Here is a 17,680-nt window from a genome sequence, read left to right as displayed (position 1 = left end):
TAAACAATGGCATTAGATTAACAGAAGATTTCTTATGAGTTCATGGCAGCCTTTTTATTAAAGCACTGATGGAAAATAAAACAATCAGCCTAGAATCCTCTACTGAGCTGAACTCTATTCAAGTGTGAGAGTAAAATAAAGACATTTTCAGAGAAGAGAAAGGGACCATCCCCAAATGCTTAGGCTCTCAGACATTTAAGTTATATGCCCTTCTATGCCCACCATCCAGTGCTGGCCTCTGTCTCCCACAGAAACTATAGAGGGAGGAAAGACTGGATATAGTTCTTGTTGCAATATGATGCTATTGGAGGTGCTGTCTATTGGCCATGTTGCTGGTGTTCTGTCAAGACAGAGGAGGGAGATGGTTCCGTCCATTGGCCGCCCACCTCCCAGGAATTCAAAACACAAGAAGGGTTTTCATCACCCCCCAGTATCTCTGGGAGAAAGGGAATGGGTAGAGAGGAGGTGGCAGGGGTTCCTGGCCTCAGGGTTTTGATTCTGCAGCGGTGGGGACCTTGTCAGGTGATGGCAGAGGGGGCCAGGCCCTGGGCTCTGGGTTGGGCAGGAGCCCATTGACATGAAGCCCCCTCTAGGATGGCCCATTCTAGACTCTCTCTCTGTCTTCCAGATCGTGGACAAGAACAACCGCTACAAGTCGGTAGACGGGTCAGATGAAACCAAAGCCAACTGGATGAGGTGAGTGCTGCTCACTACTGATGTCCCAGGAGCCTTGGCTGGCCTCTGGAAAAGGGGTCAAGGGAGTGTGTTGGGCTGTGGGTCTCCAGTGGTGGAGCCCCTGAAAGCTCCAGGACTGCCATTTATAGGGTTTGGGCTGTGTCCAGCTCTGGGGGCCCGTCTACTCCTCCAGGCTTCCAACAGAGGGCTCTGGAGGAGGGCCTGTAGCCAGGCAGAGGTTTAGGGGGAACCCTGGAGGCTGTACCCTTGTCAGTGTGTCTGGAGTACCCAGGCCCCAGGCTACTGCAGCATTCCAGGAGGTGGGGATGGGGGGTTGTCCCTCAGGAATTTGATGCTCTCTCACAGGGCAGGACTCTAGCTGGAGTTGTCAAGGGATCAGCCCAGTGCAGCACCCCCATGGAAGGGGAAGCTTCCAGCCACGTCTCCAGCTTAGTCAGTTTTGGACAGTGCTGGCTGCCCAGGCCTGAGTACTTCCAAGAGTGGTTTTACCCTGGTGCAGTGGTTGGGACAGAAGTTTGTGTTCAGAGAGAACAGGGGACTGGCTCGGGGTTACCCAGGGGTGGCTGAGCTGAGCCTGGAACCCAGGGCACGGCATGGTGCTCTCCCTATGGTGATGTGCTGTTGGCAGGTGCAGTGTGCCAGCAGTCTGCCCGTGAGGGTGGCGGGCGGGTGGGGTGGGCACGCTTGCCTCCTTGGTGGCCTGTCTTGGGGACCCAGGAGCGGTGGTTGGGGCTGTGGGTCTGGGTCGGGAGGGAAGAGGAGGCCTAGGATGGCTGGGTTCAGGGGCACAATTGCACCTTGGCTTGGGCCCTCTGTGAGCGTCTGTGCAGCTCTGTGACCCATGGATGCTAAGACCTGCTGGGTAGAGCAGTGATTGTGCTTGGAGAGGGGGCAGGTAGGGACTGGCAAGAGGGCATTTGCTATATTTAAATTTTGAAACTTGCCAAGCAAATGAAGAGACATTTTGAGGTGGGGACACGACGAGTCTCCCATCCCCTTCCCCTGTGGCCCCTGTATGCCCCCATCTGAGAGCCGTCTATGGGGCTGAGCAGCAGTGTACACTTTGCAGAGCATTTTTGGATTTGGCCCCTCATCTGTTGGGGCAGCTGTTCGCAGTGCCATTTAACAGGTGCAGAAGCGGAGGCACAGAAAGATAAGGGGCCCCCACCTTGTGATGTGGCTGGTCCCAGGACCCAGGGCAAGCACACGTTCCTTCCCCCCACCCGTAGCCCCGCTCCGATTTCAGCCAGTCTGGTCGGACAGTGCGCTGAATGTGGTCCTCACTCCCAGCTGCCTTCCTCCTCTCCTGGCCGCTGGGTCCCAGCCGGTTCAGCAAATGCAGCTGTCACCCATTTACTGAGTGCCTGCCTCGAGTCAGACTCTGTGCTGAGCACCCAGGATGGGTCGCCCAGCCCCGCCCTGCCCACACCTACAACCAAGGAAGCGCTCTAATAAGGTGGTTGAATCGAGGCACAGACCATGTGCTGCTGGCCCCCAGATGGAGGACAGGCTGGAGGGAACCTTTGAATGGGGCCTTCAGGGGGCAGAATTTTGCTGGGGACACCGTGAGCCAAGATGCAGGAGTGGGGACGAGGCATCATTCAGACAGGCAGTTGGGTGGGCAGCACAGATCAGACCTCCCGCCTGCGCTCCTCTTGCACCCCTGTCTGGCTCTAGGCAAGCAAAGGAGTGCGTGTCCTTCAGCTGAGTGGACACGTCCATTCTGGGGTCAGGCCTTTCTGCACTGTCACATTCAAGGCCCCAGAAACTTTGATGGTGATTCTGGCCCACATTCCATGCAGTATCTGACCTCTCATCTTGGGGCCCAGGCTTTGCCATACCGCAAAGAAGGAGATTTACCAGCTGAACTAATTTAGTGATCATCTGACACCCCAGAGAGCCTGACTTAATTGCGCTGGGGCTGGTCCCCAGGCATTGGTATCTTTTAAAGCTCTCCGTAGTGATTCTGATGTGCCGCTAGTGTTGAGGACCGCTGCTCTAGACTGGTCTTTATGCTACAGTGGTAAAACTGAGGCCAGAGAGAGGTCTTGGTCAAGATAACGCGGTCAGTGGTGGACCAAGGTCTGGAACCCACAGCTCTGGACTTCTAGGCTGGCGTTCTTTTTGTGCACAAGGGAGCAGGTGCAGTGTGGCTTTCCTGGGCTGTGTGTGGGGACTGGTAGGGTGGGGTCTGCTGCTGCTGTCTTGCTAGCATGGGATCTGTCCTGTTCCGGCTCCCAGCCCAGTCCTGGTCTAAGATGGCGCCTGGGTAATCACACCTGGGGCCTGCATCGCATTGAGGATTCAAAGGAGTAGGTTGTGTGGTTTATTGCCATGGAGATACCTGTCAGGTGAGCCATTTTATCTGGACATGCCCCTCTGGCGTGGCTGGAGTGAGGGGAAAGCCAGTTTATCTGGGGAATCCTCTTCCCCCCTTAGCGACAGTTGTCGCTTCCCTTTCATACAGCTCTTTACAGTTTGTGGTCACTTTCACTTGCACTGTTGCAGCCTGGGGTCTTGCGGGTGATGAAAGGAGGCAGTCAATGTCTTTAAAAAGTAGGAAAATGACTCTGCGGTAGGCCGGGAAGGGGATGGGCATCACATTTTGAGTGTCAACTCGATGGTAGGTAGCCCTTTCCTAGGTGCTCTACATTCCTTAAATCACTGGTTCTCATCAGGGGGCATTTGGAAACATCTGGAGATAGTTTTGATTGTCACAGCTTGGGGACGGAGGATGGATGCTACTGGCTTCTAGCAGGTAGAAACCAGGGATGCTGATAAGCCTCCTACATTGCACAGGACAACCCCTGCCCAACAAAAAATTATCAGCTGCATAAGCCAGTAGTGCCAAGATTGAGAAACCCTGCCTTAAATCATCCTGACAGCCCTGCGAAGTGGCACTAGGATCATCGTCCTTGCTTTACAGAGGAGGAAACAGGGCTTGCAAAGGTGCATGGGTTGACCAGGGCAACTCTGCTTCTAGTCCCAGGTCTGTCTTGAGTCCCAGGTCTGCTCCTTCTGCTCTCAGGCTGGGTAACAGAGCCCCAGCCTTGTCTCCCATCTTCTGGGCCTAAGAGCCAGAGTGTTGGGGTGGGTGGGGTGGGGCATGAAAGCTGAAGGGTCTTTGTGCCCTGATGTCTCACTGAGGTTTTGGAAGCAGTTAGGATGGACCTGGTTCCAGGTTTCCCTTCATGCCCTGTGTTACCACTCTTGGGGATCTTTTGGATCCTCTGGCTACAGGGTCATTACAAGTTGGAATCGACTCCATGGCCACGGGTTTTTTTTTTTTTTTTTTTTGACACTAGTTAAACGGTGGATGGAACCACATTGTGGAGGAATTGAGTTCCAAAGCCAGAGCAGGTGCCAGGCCAGACAGGTAGAGGGCCGTGCCATGGTTCGGATGGAAACCAAGATCATTTCCGGTCTCCATCAGGTGGAACTTGTCTCCCCATAGGTGCTCTTGGGCTCCTCGCATTTTACCCGTGAGGTGCCCAAAAGCTACAGCAGCCCACCCTAGAAGAAGCTGCAGCCCGGGCTCCCCACTGGAAGCGCTTCGTCTGTTTTCCTGCACACTCAGGGCATATCCAAACAAACCAACCCCATTGCTGTCAAGTTGATTCCGACTCATAGCAATCCCATAGAACAGAGTAGAACTGCCCCATAGGGTTTCCAAGATGGTAATATTTACAGAAGCAGATTGCCAGGTCTCTTCTCCCAGGGAGTGGCTGATGAGTTCGAACTGCTGACCTTTTGGTTAGCAGCCCAGCACTTAACCACTGTGCCACCACAGCTTCTTAACCACTCTTAAAGAGGTAGAAATGGGGGGGGGGGGCAGGGGGAGGGTGGGTGGGTGAGACAAAGAGCTTTCTGTGACCACACGCTAGTTACTACTGATACCTGCCAGTCCTGCACACCACAGCCCATGTAAACAGTCAGTAGTCTCCCTGTTCAAGTATTCTTCCTCCCAGCCCTTCCGCTATATGCAAATAATCGCTTTATAGAAGCAGTGGCCTAATCCTAACCCCAGTAAGAATCCCTTATTCCTGTTTAAAAAAACAGTGGCCTTTGAGTCCATTACAACTCATGGCAACCGCATGTGTGTCAGAATACAACTGCGCTCCATAGGGTTTTCAGTAGCTGATTTTTCAGAAGTAGATTGCCAGGCCTTTCTTCTTAGGCATCTCTGGGTGGACAGGAACCTTCAACCTTTTGGTTAGCAGCAGAGCTCATTAACTGTTTGCAGCACTCAGGGATTCCCTGTTCCTGTTTAAACCCCCGAAAAACAAACCCATTACCATCGAGTCTGTTCTGACTCATAGTGACCCTATAGGGCAGAGTAGAACTGCCCCATGGGGTTTCCAAGGAGCAGCTGATGGATTTGAACTGCAGACCTTTTGATTAGCAGCTGTAGCTCTTAAGCACTGAGCCACCAGGGCTCTAGTGTTCTTGTTGGGGGCTCTTTTATATCACTGTGCCTTCGCATCCTTAGCAACAACTGCCGAGGTTGGTGTGGTTGTTGTTCCCAATATAGGTGGGGAGAATGAGGCTGGGAAAGGTTAAACGGGAAAAGTTCAGTGAGCTACCCTAGCTCTCTCAGTTAGTCCGAGGTAAAGTAGGGCCTGAAACCACAGGTGTTCAGTGAACCCTGAGTCCTGCACTCCTTCCTGTGTAAACCATGTCTCTCTTCGCATCCTCTGAGGAGTAGGCGGAAGGGAGCTGTCCGTAGGAGGAGGGTGTGGTGGTGGTGAGCAGGCCAAGGGTGAGGGCACCCCAGGTGCCTCCTGGCTTCCCCGCTGGGGGCCAGCAATTAGGAAGGAGGAGGACCACCCACGTTGATGGTCATTTACCCAATTGTGCTTTGTGGGATATTCAACCCAAGGAACGTGGCGCCCCTGACCGAGCGTAAGAGGAAGCCCAAGTTCTCCAAGGAGGAGCTGGACATTCTGGTCACCGAGGTGACCCACCACGAAGCAGTTCTCTTTGGGAGGGAGACCATGCGGCTGTCCCATGCCGACAGGGACAAGATTTGGGAAGGCATAGCTCAGAAAATCACCTCCGTCAGCCAGGTCCCCCGCTCCATCAAGGACATTAAGCACAGATGGGATGACATGAAACGGAGGACCAAGGACAAGCTGGCCTTCATGCAGCAGTCCCTGTCAGGCCCTGGGGCCGGGGGCCGGCCCCCCACCATCGTGCTCACCGCCCATGAGAGAGCCATCAAGTCTGCACTGCTCACTGCCCGTTCCGGGCACAGCTTCCCAAGGGCAGAACTGGACGGCACCGACAGCCCTTCAACCAGCTGTGAGTATCCCTGACCCCATGGCCACACCTACCCTGCGTTCCCCAGACTACTCAGTCAGAGGTTTCTCATTGAGTTTCCTTCTCTTTTCTTTCTTCTGTCCCACTCGTTGCATTCTCTCTGCCTTCTCCCTCTTGTCTTTTCTCCACCCCTTTGTGTCCATTCATTCTAGAATATTTACTGAGCGTCTCTGTGCCAGGAGCTGTGCTAGGAGCTGGGAGGATAGAGTTGTGTGCCGTGCTCTGCAGAGGTCCCTAGATGCATGGGAATAGACAGGCTTTCATTAAATCATTGCACAAGTACATTTGCCGTGAAGGAAAGGCACTGGCTGGCCTCACGGGGTGTGCTGCCGATGTCGTGAAATTCCTATTTGACCACAGGGCCCCGCCCATTTATTCTGCATTTAGCGCTGCAAATCACGTCCTGCCTGAGAGTAAGGAATGGTGAGAAAGGGCCGTCCGCTGGGGCCGGGGAGGGCTCCCTGAGGAAATGACAGTTTTGCTGAGCTGTGGCGGCTGGGTAAGAGTTAAGCAGGCCCAAGGCGGTGTGGGGCGCAGGGGCGGGGAGAGGAGAGCTGTGCAGGCAGAGAACAGCATGTACGAAGGCCCCTTGTCAGGAAGGCGCTTGGCACGTTCCAGGAACAGCGAGAAGCCAGGCAGGGAAGCCGGAGTGCAGCCGGTGAGGGGGAGGGGGTGAGAGACCGGCCACGCCATCAGGGCCCAGGCCTGGAAAGAGCAGCTCCCCTCTGTCCGTCTATTCCTAGTTTCTTTATTTCCATATTGTTTTTTTTTGCTCTCCCTTCTGTGCCATGCTGCCTTCTCCCACTTCTCTCTTCCTGCTTCCCCTTTCTGCTCACCCTAAGTCTCTCTCTAAGCTCCCCTCACTCTGGCTTCACTGGCTCAACTCCCCCTCCCTGTGCGCTTTCTCCCCACCCCTCTTCTCCCTCTTCCAGCTTCCTGTGTCTTAGGAAGGGCTTGCAGGGGCTGGGGTGCTGAATTCCTGGCCCAGACCTGAGACCGGCGTCCTCAGGGCTATAGTCCTGGTTGGGGCTCACAAGGAGGGGGCAGTCGAGGCCCTTCTATGCCAGGGCTGCCCCGCTTCAGTTCCGCTCTGCGCACACCCCTGCCACCCTCAGCGCACCAACCACAGGACGCAGTCTGCCAGCCTGCTGGCCAGCCTATGTGAGACAGGGGATGGGCAGGAGGGCCCAGGGAGGCCCCTGGGAAGGTGGTTCAAAGACTGTCTTCCCTCCCAGGGTCCCTGGCCATTGGGATCATGTCCTTTTGTCCTGTTTGTCTGGGGTTGCTGACAGGTGGTGAATCAGTCAGGTTCCCAGGACTGGAAGGGGACGTGGAACCACTTCCTTGTTACCCAGACAAAACTGAGGTCCAGATCAGAGGTGGCCCCAGAGCTGAATTCAGAAGCAGGACTCCAGCCCAGGCCTGCCTACCAGCCCCTGTCCATCAGTGTTGTCCCAAGTCTCTGGATGAATCTACCTAATTATGAGAAAAAGGAGGGGACCCAGCACCTGGTCAAGCTCGTTCCCTAAACCCTGCCTTGCCCACCCCTCAGGCTCCCGGAGACCATGGGTAATGAGGTTACCAAATGTCACCTGGGCTGGGCAGGGAGCCTGGTGTTGGTTGGGGTACCCCGCTCTACCCGCAGGCCCAGCCAGCCCCCCTTTCCCGGCCAGTAGGCCCAGCTGTTGCACACCGGCCAGGCCCTTTGATGGAATGAGGCCCTGGAAGGGAGGGAGCGGCAGTCACCTTGCCCAGCTTGCTCCTTCCCAAGGTTCTCCAGAACAGCTTTCCCAGATCCTAGGGATGGCTGCTGCCTCACCCAGCAGGACCACCAAGGCACTAGGCCCCGAAGGAACCTGGGGAGACATGCCGCAGCTGACAAGATGACCCTGCCTGTCCTTCCATCCCCTCCCCAGGGGGCTGGCTCTAACGTAGCCCCACAGGTCCAGGCAGGGAGGGATGCCTGTCAGTAGGGTCAACCTGCTGTGCAAATCAGCCCATAATCTTGGTCGTGAGAAAGCCCAGACCCAGGAGTGCAAGGGCCAGGGCCCCTCCCTGGGTCTAGCTGCAAGTAGCATCTTCCCTGCCTGTGGCCTGGCGCTTGTGCGTGGGAGTGTGATGTGCCTGCCTAGGCAGCCACCTTGGGGGGATGCATGAGGTAGCTCCCCTGGCTCTGTACCGTCGTCAGTCCTGGTGCGTCCCCCGCGTCCCTTCTCCACCTCTTGGAGGCCTCCTTGTGGTAGGCACTAGGGACTTAAAGCTGCAGGTTCCAGCAAGGCCACAAGGTGGCCCCAAGCAACTCGGAAACTGCCTGGTGGAGGCAGGAACTTAGCAGCCAAGAGCAGCATCCTAGTGCCTTTTGGCAGCTTTGCAGACGCCTTCCTGTCTGCTATCTTGTTAAGTCTGCTTAATAACCCTGGTAGGTGGGCAGGTGGGTAGGTAGGTAGATAGAGCAGTTGTAACCTTCATTTTGCAGAAACTGAATTGCAAAGAGATGAAGTGACATGGCCCAGGCCATGGGCCACTGGGTTGACATGTCAGGGTCTCCGAGTCCTCTGGCCCAGGCCCTTTCCCGTGAGAATCTAAGTATCCTGTGAAAAGAGGGGAACTGGGCACTGCTTACACTCACCCTCCTCCTCAGGGGTGCCTGGCCTGTGCCCCCAGGGATTTGCAGAACCAGGCGGGCTGTGGAGAAGGCATGTGCTGACCTAGGCTGAGGGAGGGCACAGCAGGGGGATGCTAGGGTGTTTTTCAGGGGTGGGTCCAAGCCCAGGGCTGCCTCTTCCTCCCTGTTGTAATCATTTGCCCTTCTTTGTTTCTATCCTCCAAGATGACGAAGATGAGGAGGCACCTGGACCCTCGCAGCAGCCTCTGCGGGTGCCCGTGCAGCGGTCCCCGGAGGAAGAGGCCCACCTGGCCAGGCCTGGCCTGCTCTGCTCGTCCTCCTCCTCAGACCAGTCTGAGACAGTGGGCCCCAAGCCAGAGGCTCTGCCCCAGTCCTCGCCCCAGGCCCAGGCCAGCTACAGGACCCCACGACCCCACATCAGCCCGCCCACCGCGGGCCTCAACTGGCAGCTCTTCCACGCCCATGCTCAGCAGACTGAGGTGTTCCAGCAGCTGTGCCAGGAGCTGGTGGCCGTGCACCGGGACATGGCAAGCAGCATGCACGTCATCAGCCAGACCATGGCTGAGCTGACTGGCCGCATCAGTCAGATGTGCCAGACGCTGACGGAGATCCGGGATGGCATTCACGCATCTCAGCAGGGGCCAGATGGGGCAGCCCCCATGGGCTCTGCCCACCAAACCAAGGCCCCCCCAGCGGAGCCTCCCCAAGCTCCCCGAGAACCAGCCCCCACGCGGACTACCAGGTCTCGGAAGAGAAAGCACAATTTCTAACCAGGCCAGTCTGTGCTGGGAGGAAGAGGATGGAGGCGGGATATCCAGCCTTGAGATGGGCCAGTCTCTCGTGTCCAGAGCAGGATCGACAAGCCTCGTAGGATATTTGGGGAAGTGTCACCTGCCCCCGCAGTGCTGGCCAGCAGCCCTGTGCTCTAAGAGAACACGCATTCAGCCCCACTCCCTCGTTTGTGATGGATACCCAGGATGCAGGGATAGTGCCCTGCTTGATGCTTGCTTGGGCCTGAGGATCCTGCTCCTCCTGGTGTTTCTCCAGGGAGGGGGGAGGAGCACTCGTGGGGAGCATTCTGAGTGGAATCCTGCATTCCAGCCTCGGTGCTGCGGTCTCAGCCTCCCCGACTTGCCCTCCCAGCCCTGGTCCTGCTGCTTTCAAAGGGTGGGGGCCTGAGGATGGGCAGGCCGCTCTCAGCCCTCTAAGGAGGGGCCTGTTCTCCCCGGCGCCCCTGCCTTGGCCTTCTGCTTGCCCCTGTGCGTGTGCTCAGCCGCTGTGCTTGCCTGTTGTGGACAGGGGAGAAGGAAGGGCTGCGGCTGGAGGAAGGAGAAGACGGCCTTGCACTCTTAGAGATAGCACTTTATGCTTGTCCCTGCCCTTGCAGATGTGAAATCGCAGTGGGTTCTCAGGACAGCCGGAGAGGCAGCCAAGTCAGGTACTATTATTGTTGTTGTTGTTATCATCATCTGCATTTACAGATAACAAATCATACAGCCTGTTTGCGCTGGGTCAGGCCTGGAAGCCAGGACTGTGGATTTTTCCAGCTCTCCTGCCAGAGGCCAGATACATAGTGGTGGGAATTGGGTGGGGGGAGGCTGCGCCTCACCTGGTCATTGCCACCCTGTGCCTCTGCCTTAGCTCTCGGGGTGGGGGTAGCACTTAGGAGGTGAGCCTCAGGGCCTGGTAGGGGAGCGGACTCACCTCCAGCGACTGGGGAGAGGCAGGACCTAAGTTCGCTGAGCCAGAGGCAACGCTTCCTCTGGCTTCTGAAAGACCCTGAGCCCGGCAGGGCTCCTGTCCCGTCGCAGCATGTCTTGCCTCTGCTTGCTTGGGCTGCTCACGCGTAAGCTACACACATCTCTAGCTTCAGTCCTCATCGTGGAGTGGAGGAGTGTGGGTCGAGAGCTGGGCTCTTCCTGAGCTAGGGAGGGAGGTGGGAGGGGCAGGCGCAAGCTTAGCTCTGACCTGGGTGCAGCTCAGCTATGTCCCCTTTGCTCCCCCAGCCTGAGGCTGCCCCTGGCAGGACTCTCCCACCCCACCCCTCTGCCCCCAGAGCAAGGGTGGGGGCTGCCATGGCCTTTCCTGGAGTGTCCTGGCCTTTCCAGACGAAACTCTGCCCCACGTGGGGAGAAAGGAGGGCAGCTGTGATGTCCCCTGTGCTCTTGGCTCCATCTCCCCATTCTGGGGTTCTTGGGGGGTTCCTGTACCCCAAAACTGAACACCCCCCAACCCACTAGCCTGATGGTTTGGTTCTCACCTGGTCTTGCCCTGCCCTCCTATGCTGGAATCAAAGATTGCCTTCCAGAGTATTTTTGTTAAGATGGCAATAAAAAGAAACCGATCTCACACTTGGAATACCCCCAGTCTCCAGGATCTTTCTTTGGTGTGTACACTCTTTCTTCACTTCCTGCAAGAGCCTCAGGCCCCCAAGCAGAGGTTAGATGAGTAAGGAGCAGCACATTGGCATAGCCCTGATTCCATTTGCCCACGCATGCCAAGGCAGCACTGGCCCTGCCTGCGGCTCCAGGCCAGGCCCTTGGAGGGAGGGAGAGGAGCTGACAGGGTCAGGAGGCACAGCATCTACATGGGAAATCGTTCCATTATGTTTAATTTCTCGCACATCAGAAATGAGATGTTGCTAAATGAACTTTAGTTTCTGTTCCCTAAAGGTAAGTTAGGGGTCCTGGGAAATCAGTTTCTGGTGGGAGACCCCAGAAGTGTCAGGGGTTATCCGGTTGCCAGTGTACCTTAGAGACCAATGTGAACCTTTTTGAGGACACTCCCTACACCCAGGTGTCTGTCTATCACAGGCAAGCCCTGCCCATCTAGATCTGAGGCCCCTCAAAGTAACTGGAGCCGCTTCTTCTGGCTTCTGTTGGGGTTCCCCCCAGCAGAGAGGAGCCTCCTAACTTGTGTGTAGCCCTGGCTGACTGCCTGTCACAGGGAGATGTTCTCCCAGGCAGGAATCCCCAGGTGCTCCAACCTGCCATTGGCCTCCTGGAATCTAGGCCATCCTTTGCAGTTCTGGGCAGGGCCAGGTGTGCTGCCAAAAAGCATGGCCACGGAAATCAAGATTGTCCATTTACCAGGAGATGCAAAGACACCGAAGCTGGGTCTTCACCACCAAAGTCAGTGTACTAAGCAGTGATTGGCTGGCCTCTCCCTTTGGTCCTGGGAGGGAAGAGACCTAGCTGAAAGCAGGGAAATGGAAGTCAAGAGCAAAGAGGACAGTGGGGTGAAGAGACTTGTCAACTTTGGATGGGAAAGATTGGAGTTTTTCTTGGCTTCAGTGGGGTCTGTAGGGCTAGTATGTCAAAATGGAAGGCGAAACTCAGGCCAGTGGTTGGGAGTTAGTGGGAAGCCAATTTCCAGCTTACAAGGGAAGACCCTTCTGTGTGTCAGAGCCCGCAGCCATGGCCAGGGCTGCCTGGGTGGTAGTGGGTTCCTCATCACCATGCTGCTGAGAGGCTGGGTGACCCCCTCATGACCCAAAGTTCCTCCCAACCCAGAAACCTAAATGCATGTGAGAATCCAGAGCCTGGTCTCAGTCCATCTGTTCCCATTTCTGCCTCCCTGACTGAGGCGGCTTCCTTTCCATCAGAGACATTCCCATGGAGCAAGAGTAATTGAGCCTGGCCTTCATCTATTCCTTCCAACAAAATGGGTTAGAGTTGATCCAGCTAGAAAGTATAGTCTACCTGATGAGACACAGTGGGTGAGGTTTGAGAAATGTCTTGGTGCTTATCCATTTGGTACCCAAAGTCAGTGAGAAGGCTGGAATACAAACAGTTCATGATCATCATGAAAGGTTTAGCCTAAAATCCCACCACCACCACCAGCCACCTTCTCAATGGCATCCATTTGCAGAGCAGCCTGTGCCAGGCACCCCATCCCTGCCTCTCTGACGTACCCTGTACATTCTCTCCAGTGAGGTATTTGACCTCAGGCCTCCTTGCAAAGAGTTGTTCAGCCACAGCCAATTGGTTTTCATTCTCAGGAAGCCTTTCATTCCTCAGGGAAGGCTCTTGCTTACCTGCAGCCAGGTAATAGGACAGGCATGGCTCTTCATAAAGGTGCTGTCATCCAGGAGGATTCCGGGAGTGGATCAAGTCAGCAGTGTTACTGCAAAATATTTAAAAGAGGGGGACCTAATTAGAGGTAACTGCTAACTCAACGGTTGGCAGTTCAAACCTGCCCAGCTGCTCTGTGGAAGAAGGACCTGGTGGCGATCAACTTCTGTAAAGATTATAGCCAAGAAAACCCTGTGGAGCTCGGTTCTGCTGTGTAACACATGGGGTCCCTGTGAGTCGAAGTAGACTCGGCAATGAATTTTTCTGGGGGTGAGATTTAGCTGGCTCCATATAGCTTTATCTCAAAAATTATATAGTATAAACATCAGAGGAATGAGTTATTAAGATTCACCGAGAGTTGCCATCTGTGTATATCATATTTCCATTGGTTTGGTTTCAATTGCCAAGTTTCCAAATAATCAAATACAACCAGATAGTGATGAAATTCTGGCCTGCCGTTGAAGATGCTTAGTGATTAATGCGGGACTCAAGAGTTCTCATCGTAAATATTGATTCTTGGTGTGTAGGAAAGCACAAGGAAATGGAAAGGGAAATTGACTTGAATCTTTCTGAGCCTTCTGACATACTCTAGAAGTTGCTCTTTTGAATAAACTCCCGATAGTAATTTGTTCCTCATCTATCTTTGTCGCCTGAAGTTGCATGCCAGGGGACATAATTCTAGCTTTTAGAGCTTGAAGGCTGTTTGCAATCTGAGAAAAGGGGAGAAGACTATTCTTTTATTGTGCTCTGTGACTCAAGTGATTCTTGCGAGAAACAAGATGAACGAATGGTTTGCCTTCTGTACCTGGGAGTGGGAAAGTTTGCCCTACCTCAGTTCTGTGCTAACCACAAGGTTGATTATTTTGGGGGGTTAGATCCCAGGCTCTCGTTAAATCAGGGGCTGGAAAATACTTGGCACATCTAGAAGAAATCTCAGATACAGAGGAAGGACAGACTTCTGAAAGTGGTGAGCTAAGATTGGGAGGGTTAGTTTGGAAGGACTTCTCTGGCTAGGGGTCCTCTATTCCTTTCCCGTCACTTCTTTGGTGATAACATCATGGTAATGACCCTATGGAATCGCCTTCACAGCTCAGGGAGGCCAGCGACTATATCGGATGCCGATATGGACACGGATGTGTCTAGGCTAAGACCTGGACAGGATCTAAGCACTGTAAATCTTGCGAGGTCCACTCCCCCAGTGTGGAACTTGGAACTCACTTCTCTCAAAGGGGCAGAACAGCCAAAGCAAGTGTTTGCTCTCCATCCCAATTTATCCTCACTCCCCATGCCAGAATGGATTGATGCCTGGACCCAACTGGTCCCCTTTCTAAGGCAGTGTCCCCCAAGGCTGAGTAGAGCAGACTCCACAAGGCAATCTCCATGCGGGGTGGTGGCTAGTGCTATCCCTGGGGTGTCTCGAATGTGGATTCCAGGTGCTGTTGGCCACCACTGCTACCACGGCCACCTTGCACTGGAATTGGTGTTTGTGTATTTCTCTCTTTTATTGATCAATTAACAATACTAATTACTCATTGAGGAAATCTTGGAAAGTACAGAAAATTACAAAGAAAAAGATCGGCTTATAACAGATAGTCCCTGTTAAAACACTGGTATATTTCCTTTAAGTAGTTTATCTAGACTTGTTTTTAAAGCCTGGTTGGAACCCTAGTATAAATAGCCTTCAGCCCTTTTGTTCTCATTCTTCATTGTGTCAACACTGTCTTTCCGTGTCACCAAAGACTCTCCGAGAACATTTTTTCCGTGGATGTGTAGCGTTCCATCCTACGGATGTACTATCGATCACGTAATCGTTTCTCTGGTAGTAGACATTCAGATGTTTCTGGCTTCGCACTATCAGAAATAATGATAGTCAGGTATAGAGGATTTGCATACTGGGTGCCAACTTACTGTTCTCAATCCATATCATTGGTTTGTTTCCCAAAGGGTTGTGCTCATTTTTTAACAGATCTGCCAATGAGACAACATGCTACTTGACATTTCTTATTAGTAATGTTGAATACTTTTCACGTGTTCACTATCCATTGGGATTTTTTCTGTGAATTACTGTCTCCCCTGAACTGCTCTCAATACAGACAGACTTTAATTTCTTCCCCGGCTTTTGAGACAAATCGTAGCATAAGGAAAAGGAGTTTATTTTGACTACAAATATCTTAGATGTTTTATAGCACAGAACCCTGAAACTCCAAATACTTTCTCTTCACCCTTTTGATCTGTTCACCTCCACTTCTTGGCAAATGTTGTATCAGCTCACGTCTTGGTGAATGTTGGAAATGTTGTTTCAGGGAGAAGAGGTGAGGGTCGTAGGTACAGAGGGTTGTGAGAACTTTAAAGGTTGTCTGGGCATTGCCGATTGGTGCGTTACATGCCCACCTAGTAGGAAAAGCATAGGCCTTATAGTGCCATCTCCTGTTTATTAGTTGTGTGCCCTTGTGCTAGTCACTTAACCTCTCTGAGCTCAATTTCCTTATAAACGTGGCTTAGTTAGATTCACCACTGGCTGCCAACCTTTCATCATCTCTTAGTTACTTTCCTCCCTGTTCCCACTGGATCCCTCATTTTGAAAGATTTTGATCTTAAGCATTTATTCATTGATCTCTTGGACAGCCTTGTTTACCCAGGTTATTTCTGCCAGGCTTTGTGATATACTGAAAGCAGTTCAAGGACCCAACCCCTGCCGTCATCGGAGGCCTGTGGTGTCTGGGGACCCCTGCAGTTAAAAGTTAGTGAAGACTGGATGAGATGATTTTTAGCTTTTCCAGTCACCTTTATAGCTGGTATTGAATTATATATTTGCTATAAGCTAGGAGCCCTTGGGTAGTGCAAACGGTGAATGCACTTGGCTGCTAACCAAAAGATTGGATTCTATCCAGAGGTGCCTTGGAAGAAAGGCCTGGCAATCTACTTCTGAAAAACCAGCTGTTGAAAATGCTATGGAGCGTGGTTCTACTCTACACACACGCAGTCACCATGAGTCGGAATCGACTTGACAGCAACTGCTTTTGGTATGAAATCGACAGGGCAGGCGTCATTTCCATTCTCAAAAACTGAGTCCGAGAGGTTCAGAGACGTGCTTGAAGTCACATGAAATGACAACATTGGGACAGTGATCAGCTCTGGCTGGTGCTCCTTCCCTTAACAAGGCAGCTGCTTTGCCAACTTCCACAGGTACCCACATGCTTGTGACTGCCCAGCATGGTGCCTGGCACCCAGCAGACACTCAACAAGGGGTGGCCCATGGGTTCTCACCTGTCCCCCTCGCCCCCAGGTACGTGGTCATCTCCCGGGAGGAGAGGGAGCAGAACCTGCTGGCATTCCAGCACAGCGAGCGCATCTACTTCCGGGTGTGCCGGGACATCCGGCCAGGGGAGCGGCTGCGGGTCTGGTACAGCCAGGACTACATGAAGCGCCTGCACAGCATGTCCCAGGAGACCATCCACCGCAATCTGGCCAGAGGTGAGTGCCCAGATGGAGGTGAGGCCACGCCCACTGCCGAGCCCTGGGGGAGGCCAGGGAAGCTTCCTTAGGAGCTTCCTAAAGAAAACCAATGGGAACTGCAGGGTACTAACACTGGGACGACCCAGAGGGACTCGGGAAACAGCAGCTCCGGTCCTGGCAGCAGCCTCCTCAGCGTGTTCTCTTCCCTCAGAATCGGTCTCGGAAACCCGTATCATGGACATATCAGTGTGAAAGACACATCCCAAAGCCAAGCAAAGGCGTTAAACAGAAATTGATCCTGTTTCCCCAACTCAGGTTGATAGAAAGATGTTATAAACTGCTCCTGCTTCAATAATGGCAATCATAGGTAGCATCCACACAGTATTAATAGGTGCTAAGCAGGTTTTGTACATTTTCCTCTGTGATCATCACAACAGTAGTACCTATGCCATAAGTGTGCTGGGAGGATTTGGTGGGGTAATGTACATCACACATTTAAAACAAAGACTACCTTGACAATTGTAAGTGCTCAGTTGTAAACTCTAAATACTAATGATCCCATGTGAATTATTACTTCCATATTGTTTTTGTTGTTGTTATGTGCCGTCAAGCTGGTTCCATCTCATAGCGACCCTTCGTACAACAGAATGAAACACTGCCCGGTCCTGCACCATCCTCGCAGTCTTTGCTATGTTTCAGCCCGTTGTTGCAGCCACTGTGTCAATCCATCTTATCGAGGGTCTTCCTCTTTTTCACTGACCCTCTGCTTTAGCAAGCATGATTTCTTTCTCCAGGGTCTGGTCCCCCCTGACAACATGCCCAAAGTACGTGAGACAAAGTTTAGCAATCCTCGCTTCCAAGGAGCATTCTGGCTGTATTTCTAATACGTATTTATTCGTTCTTCTGGCAGTGCATGGTATAATCAATATTGCTTGCCAACATCAAAATTCAAAGGCATCAATTCTTCTTCAGTATTCCTTATTCATTGTCCAGCTTTCACATGCATATGAGGAGATTGAAGATACCATGGCTTGGGTCCGGTGCACCTTAGTCCTCAAAGTGACATCTTTGCTTTTTAACACTTTAAAGAAGTCTTTTGTAGTAGATTTACCCAATGCAGTACACTGAGCTGAAAGAACTGAAGAAAACCAAAAGGGAAGATGTCCATATTACAAATGTAGAAATTGAGGATCAAACAAATACAGTGACTCTTCCATGGTTATATGGGTAGGAAGGGCAGAGCTAGGTCTCTAACCCACATTTGTTTGACTTTAGGGACTAAGCGCTAACCTACTATGTTATATGGCCTCCCAGACAAAGCACTAAACCAGTCTTCTCTGCTTCCTCCTGGTCTCATTACTGGCAGTCCTAATGATATGATGCAAACAAACAATTCCTATTAGAAGAAGGTGGAGGGAGATGGGAAGGTTACCTGACACTTGGGGAGTCTGCTGAGAGAGTGTCCATTCAGGCTTCATTTAAATGAGTCATGGATTTAAAAATACTCCCC

The 17,680-nt window shown here is 52.9% G+C and overlaps 1 protein-coding gene across 5 annotated transcripts in view; it reads left to right on the top strand.

Annotated features, from left to right (window-relative positions):
* Nucleotides 1-17,680, top strand: part of PRDM11 (PR/SET domain 11) — a 100,128-nt gene that overhangs the window by 68,248 nt on the left and 14,200 nt on the right. For 4 of the 5 annotated variants that reach the window (XM_064288244.1, XM_064288242.1, XM_064288243.1 and 1 more), the window contains 2 exons: nucleotides 629-696; nucleotides 16,001-16,188. In XM_064288244.1, the coding sequence (XP_064144314.1) occupies nucleotides 629-696; nucleotides 16,001-16,188 (256 nt within the window). Of the gene's footprint in view, nucleotides 1-628; nucleotides 697-5,575; nucleotides 5,998-8,845; nucleotides 9,666-16,000; nucleotides 16,189-17,680 lie in introns of those variants that run through there. The other variant, XM_064288246.1, reaches the window with a different exon arrangement.

Source organism: Loxodonta africana, chromosome 7 (assembly GCF_030014295.1).
Source record: "Loxodonta africana isolate mLoxAfr1 chromosome 7, mLoxAfr1.hap2, whole genome shotgun sequence".
In the NCBI taxonomy this organism is placed as follows: Eukaryota; Metazoa; Chordata; class Mammalia; order Proboscidea; family Elephantidae; genus Loxodonta; species Loxodonta africana.
Note: the sequence above shows the minus strand (reverse complement) of the source record. Positions and strands in the feature narration are given on the sequence as shown.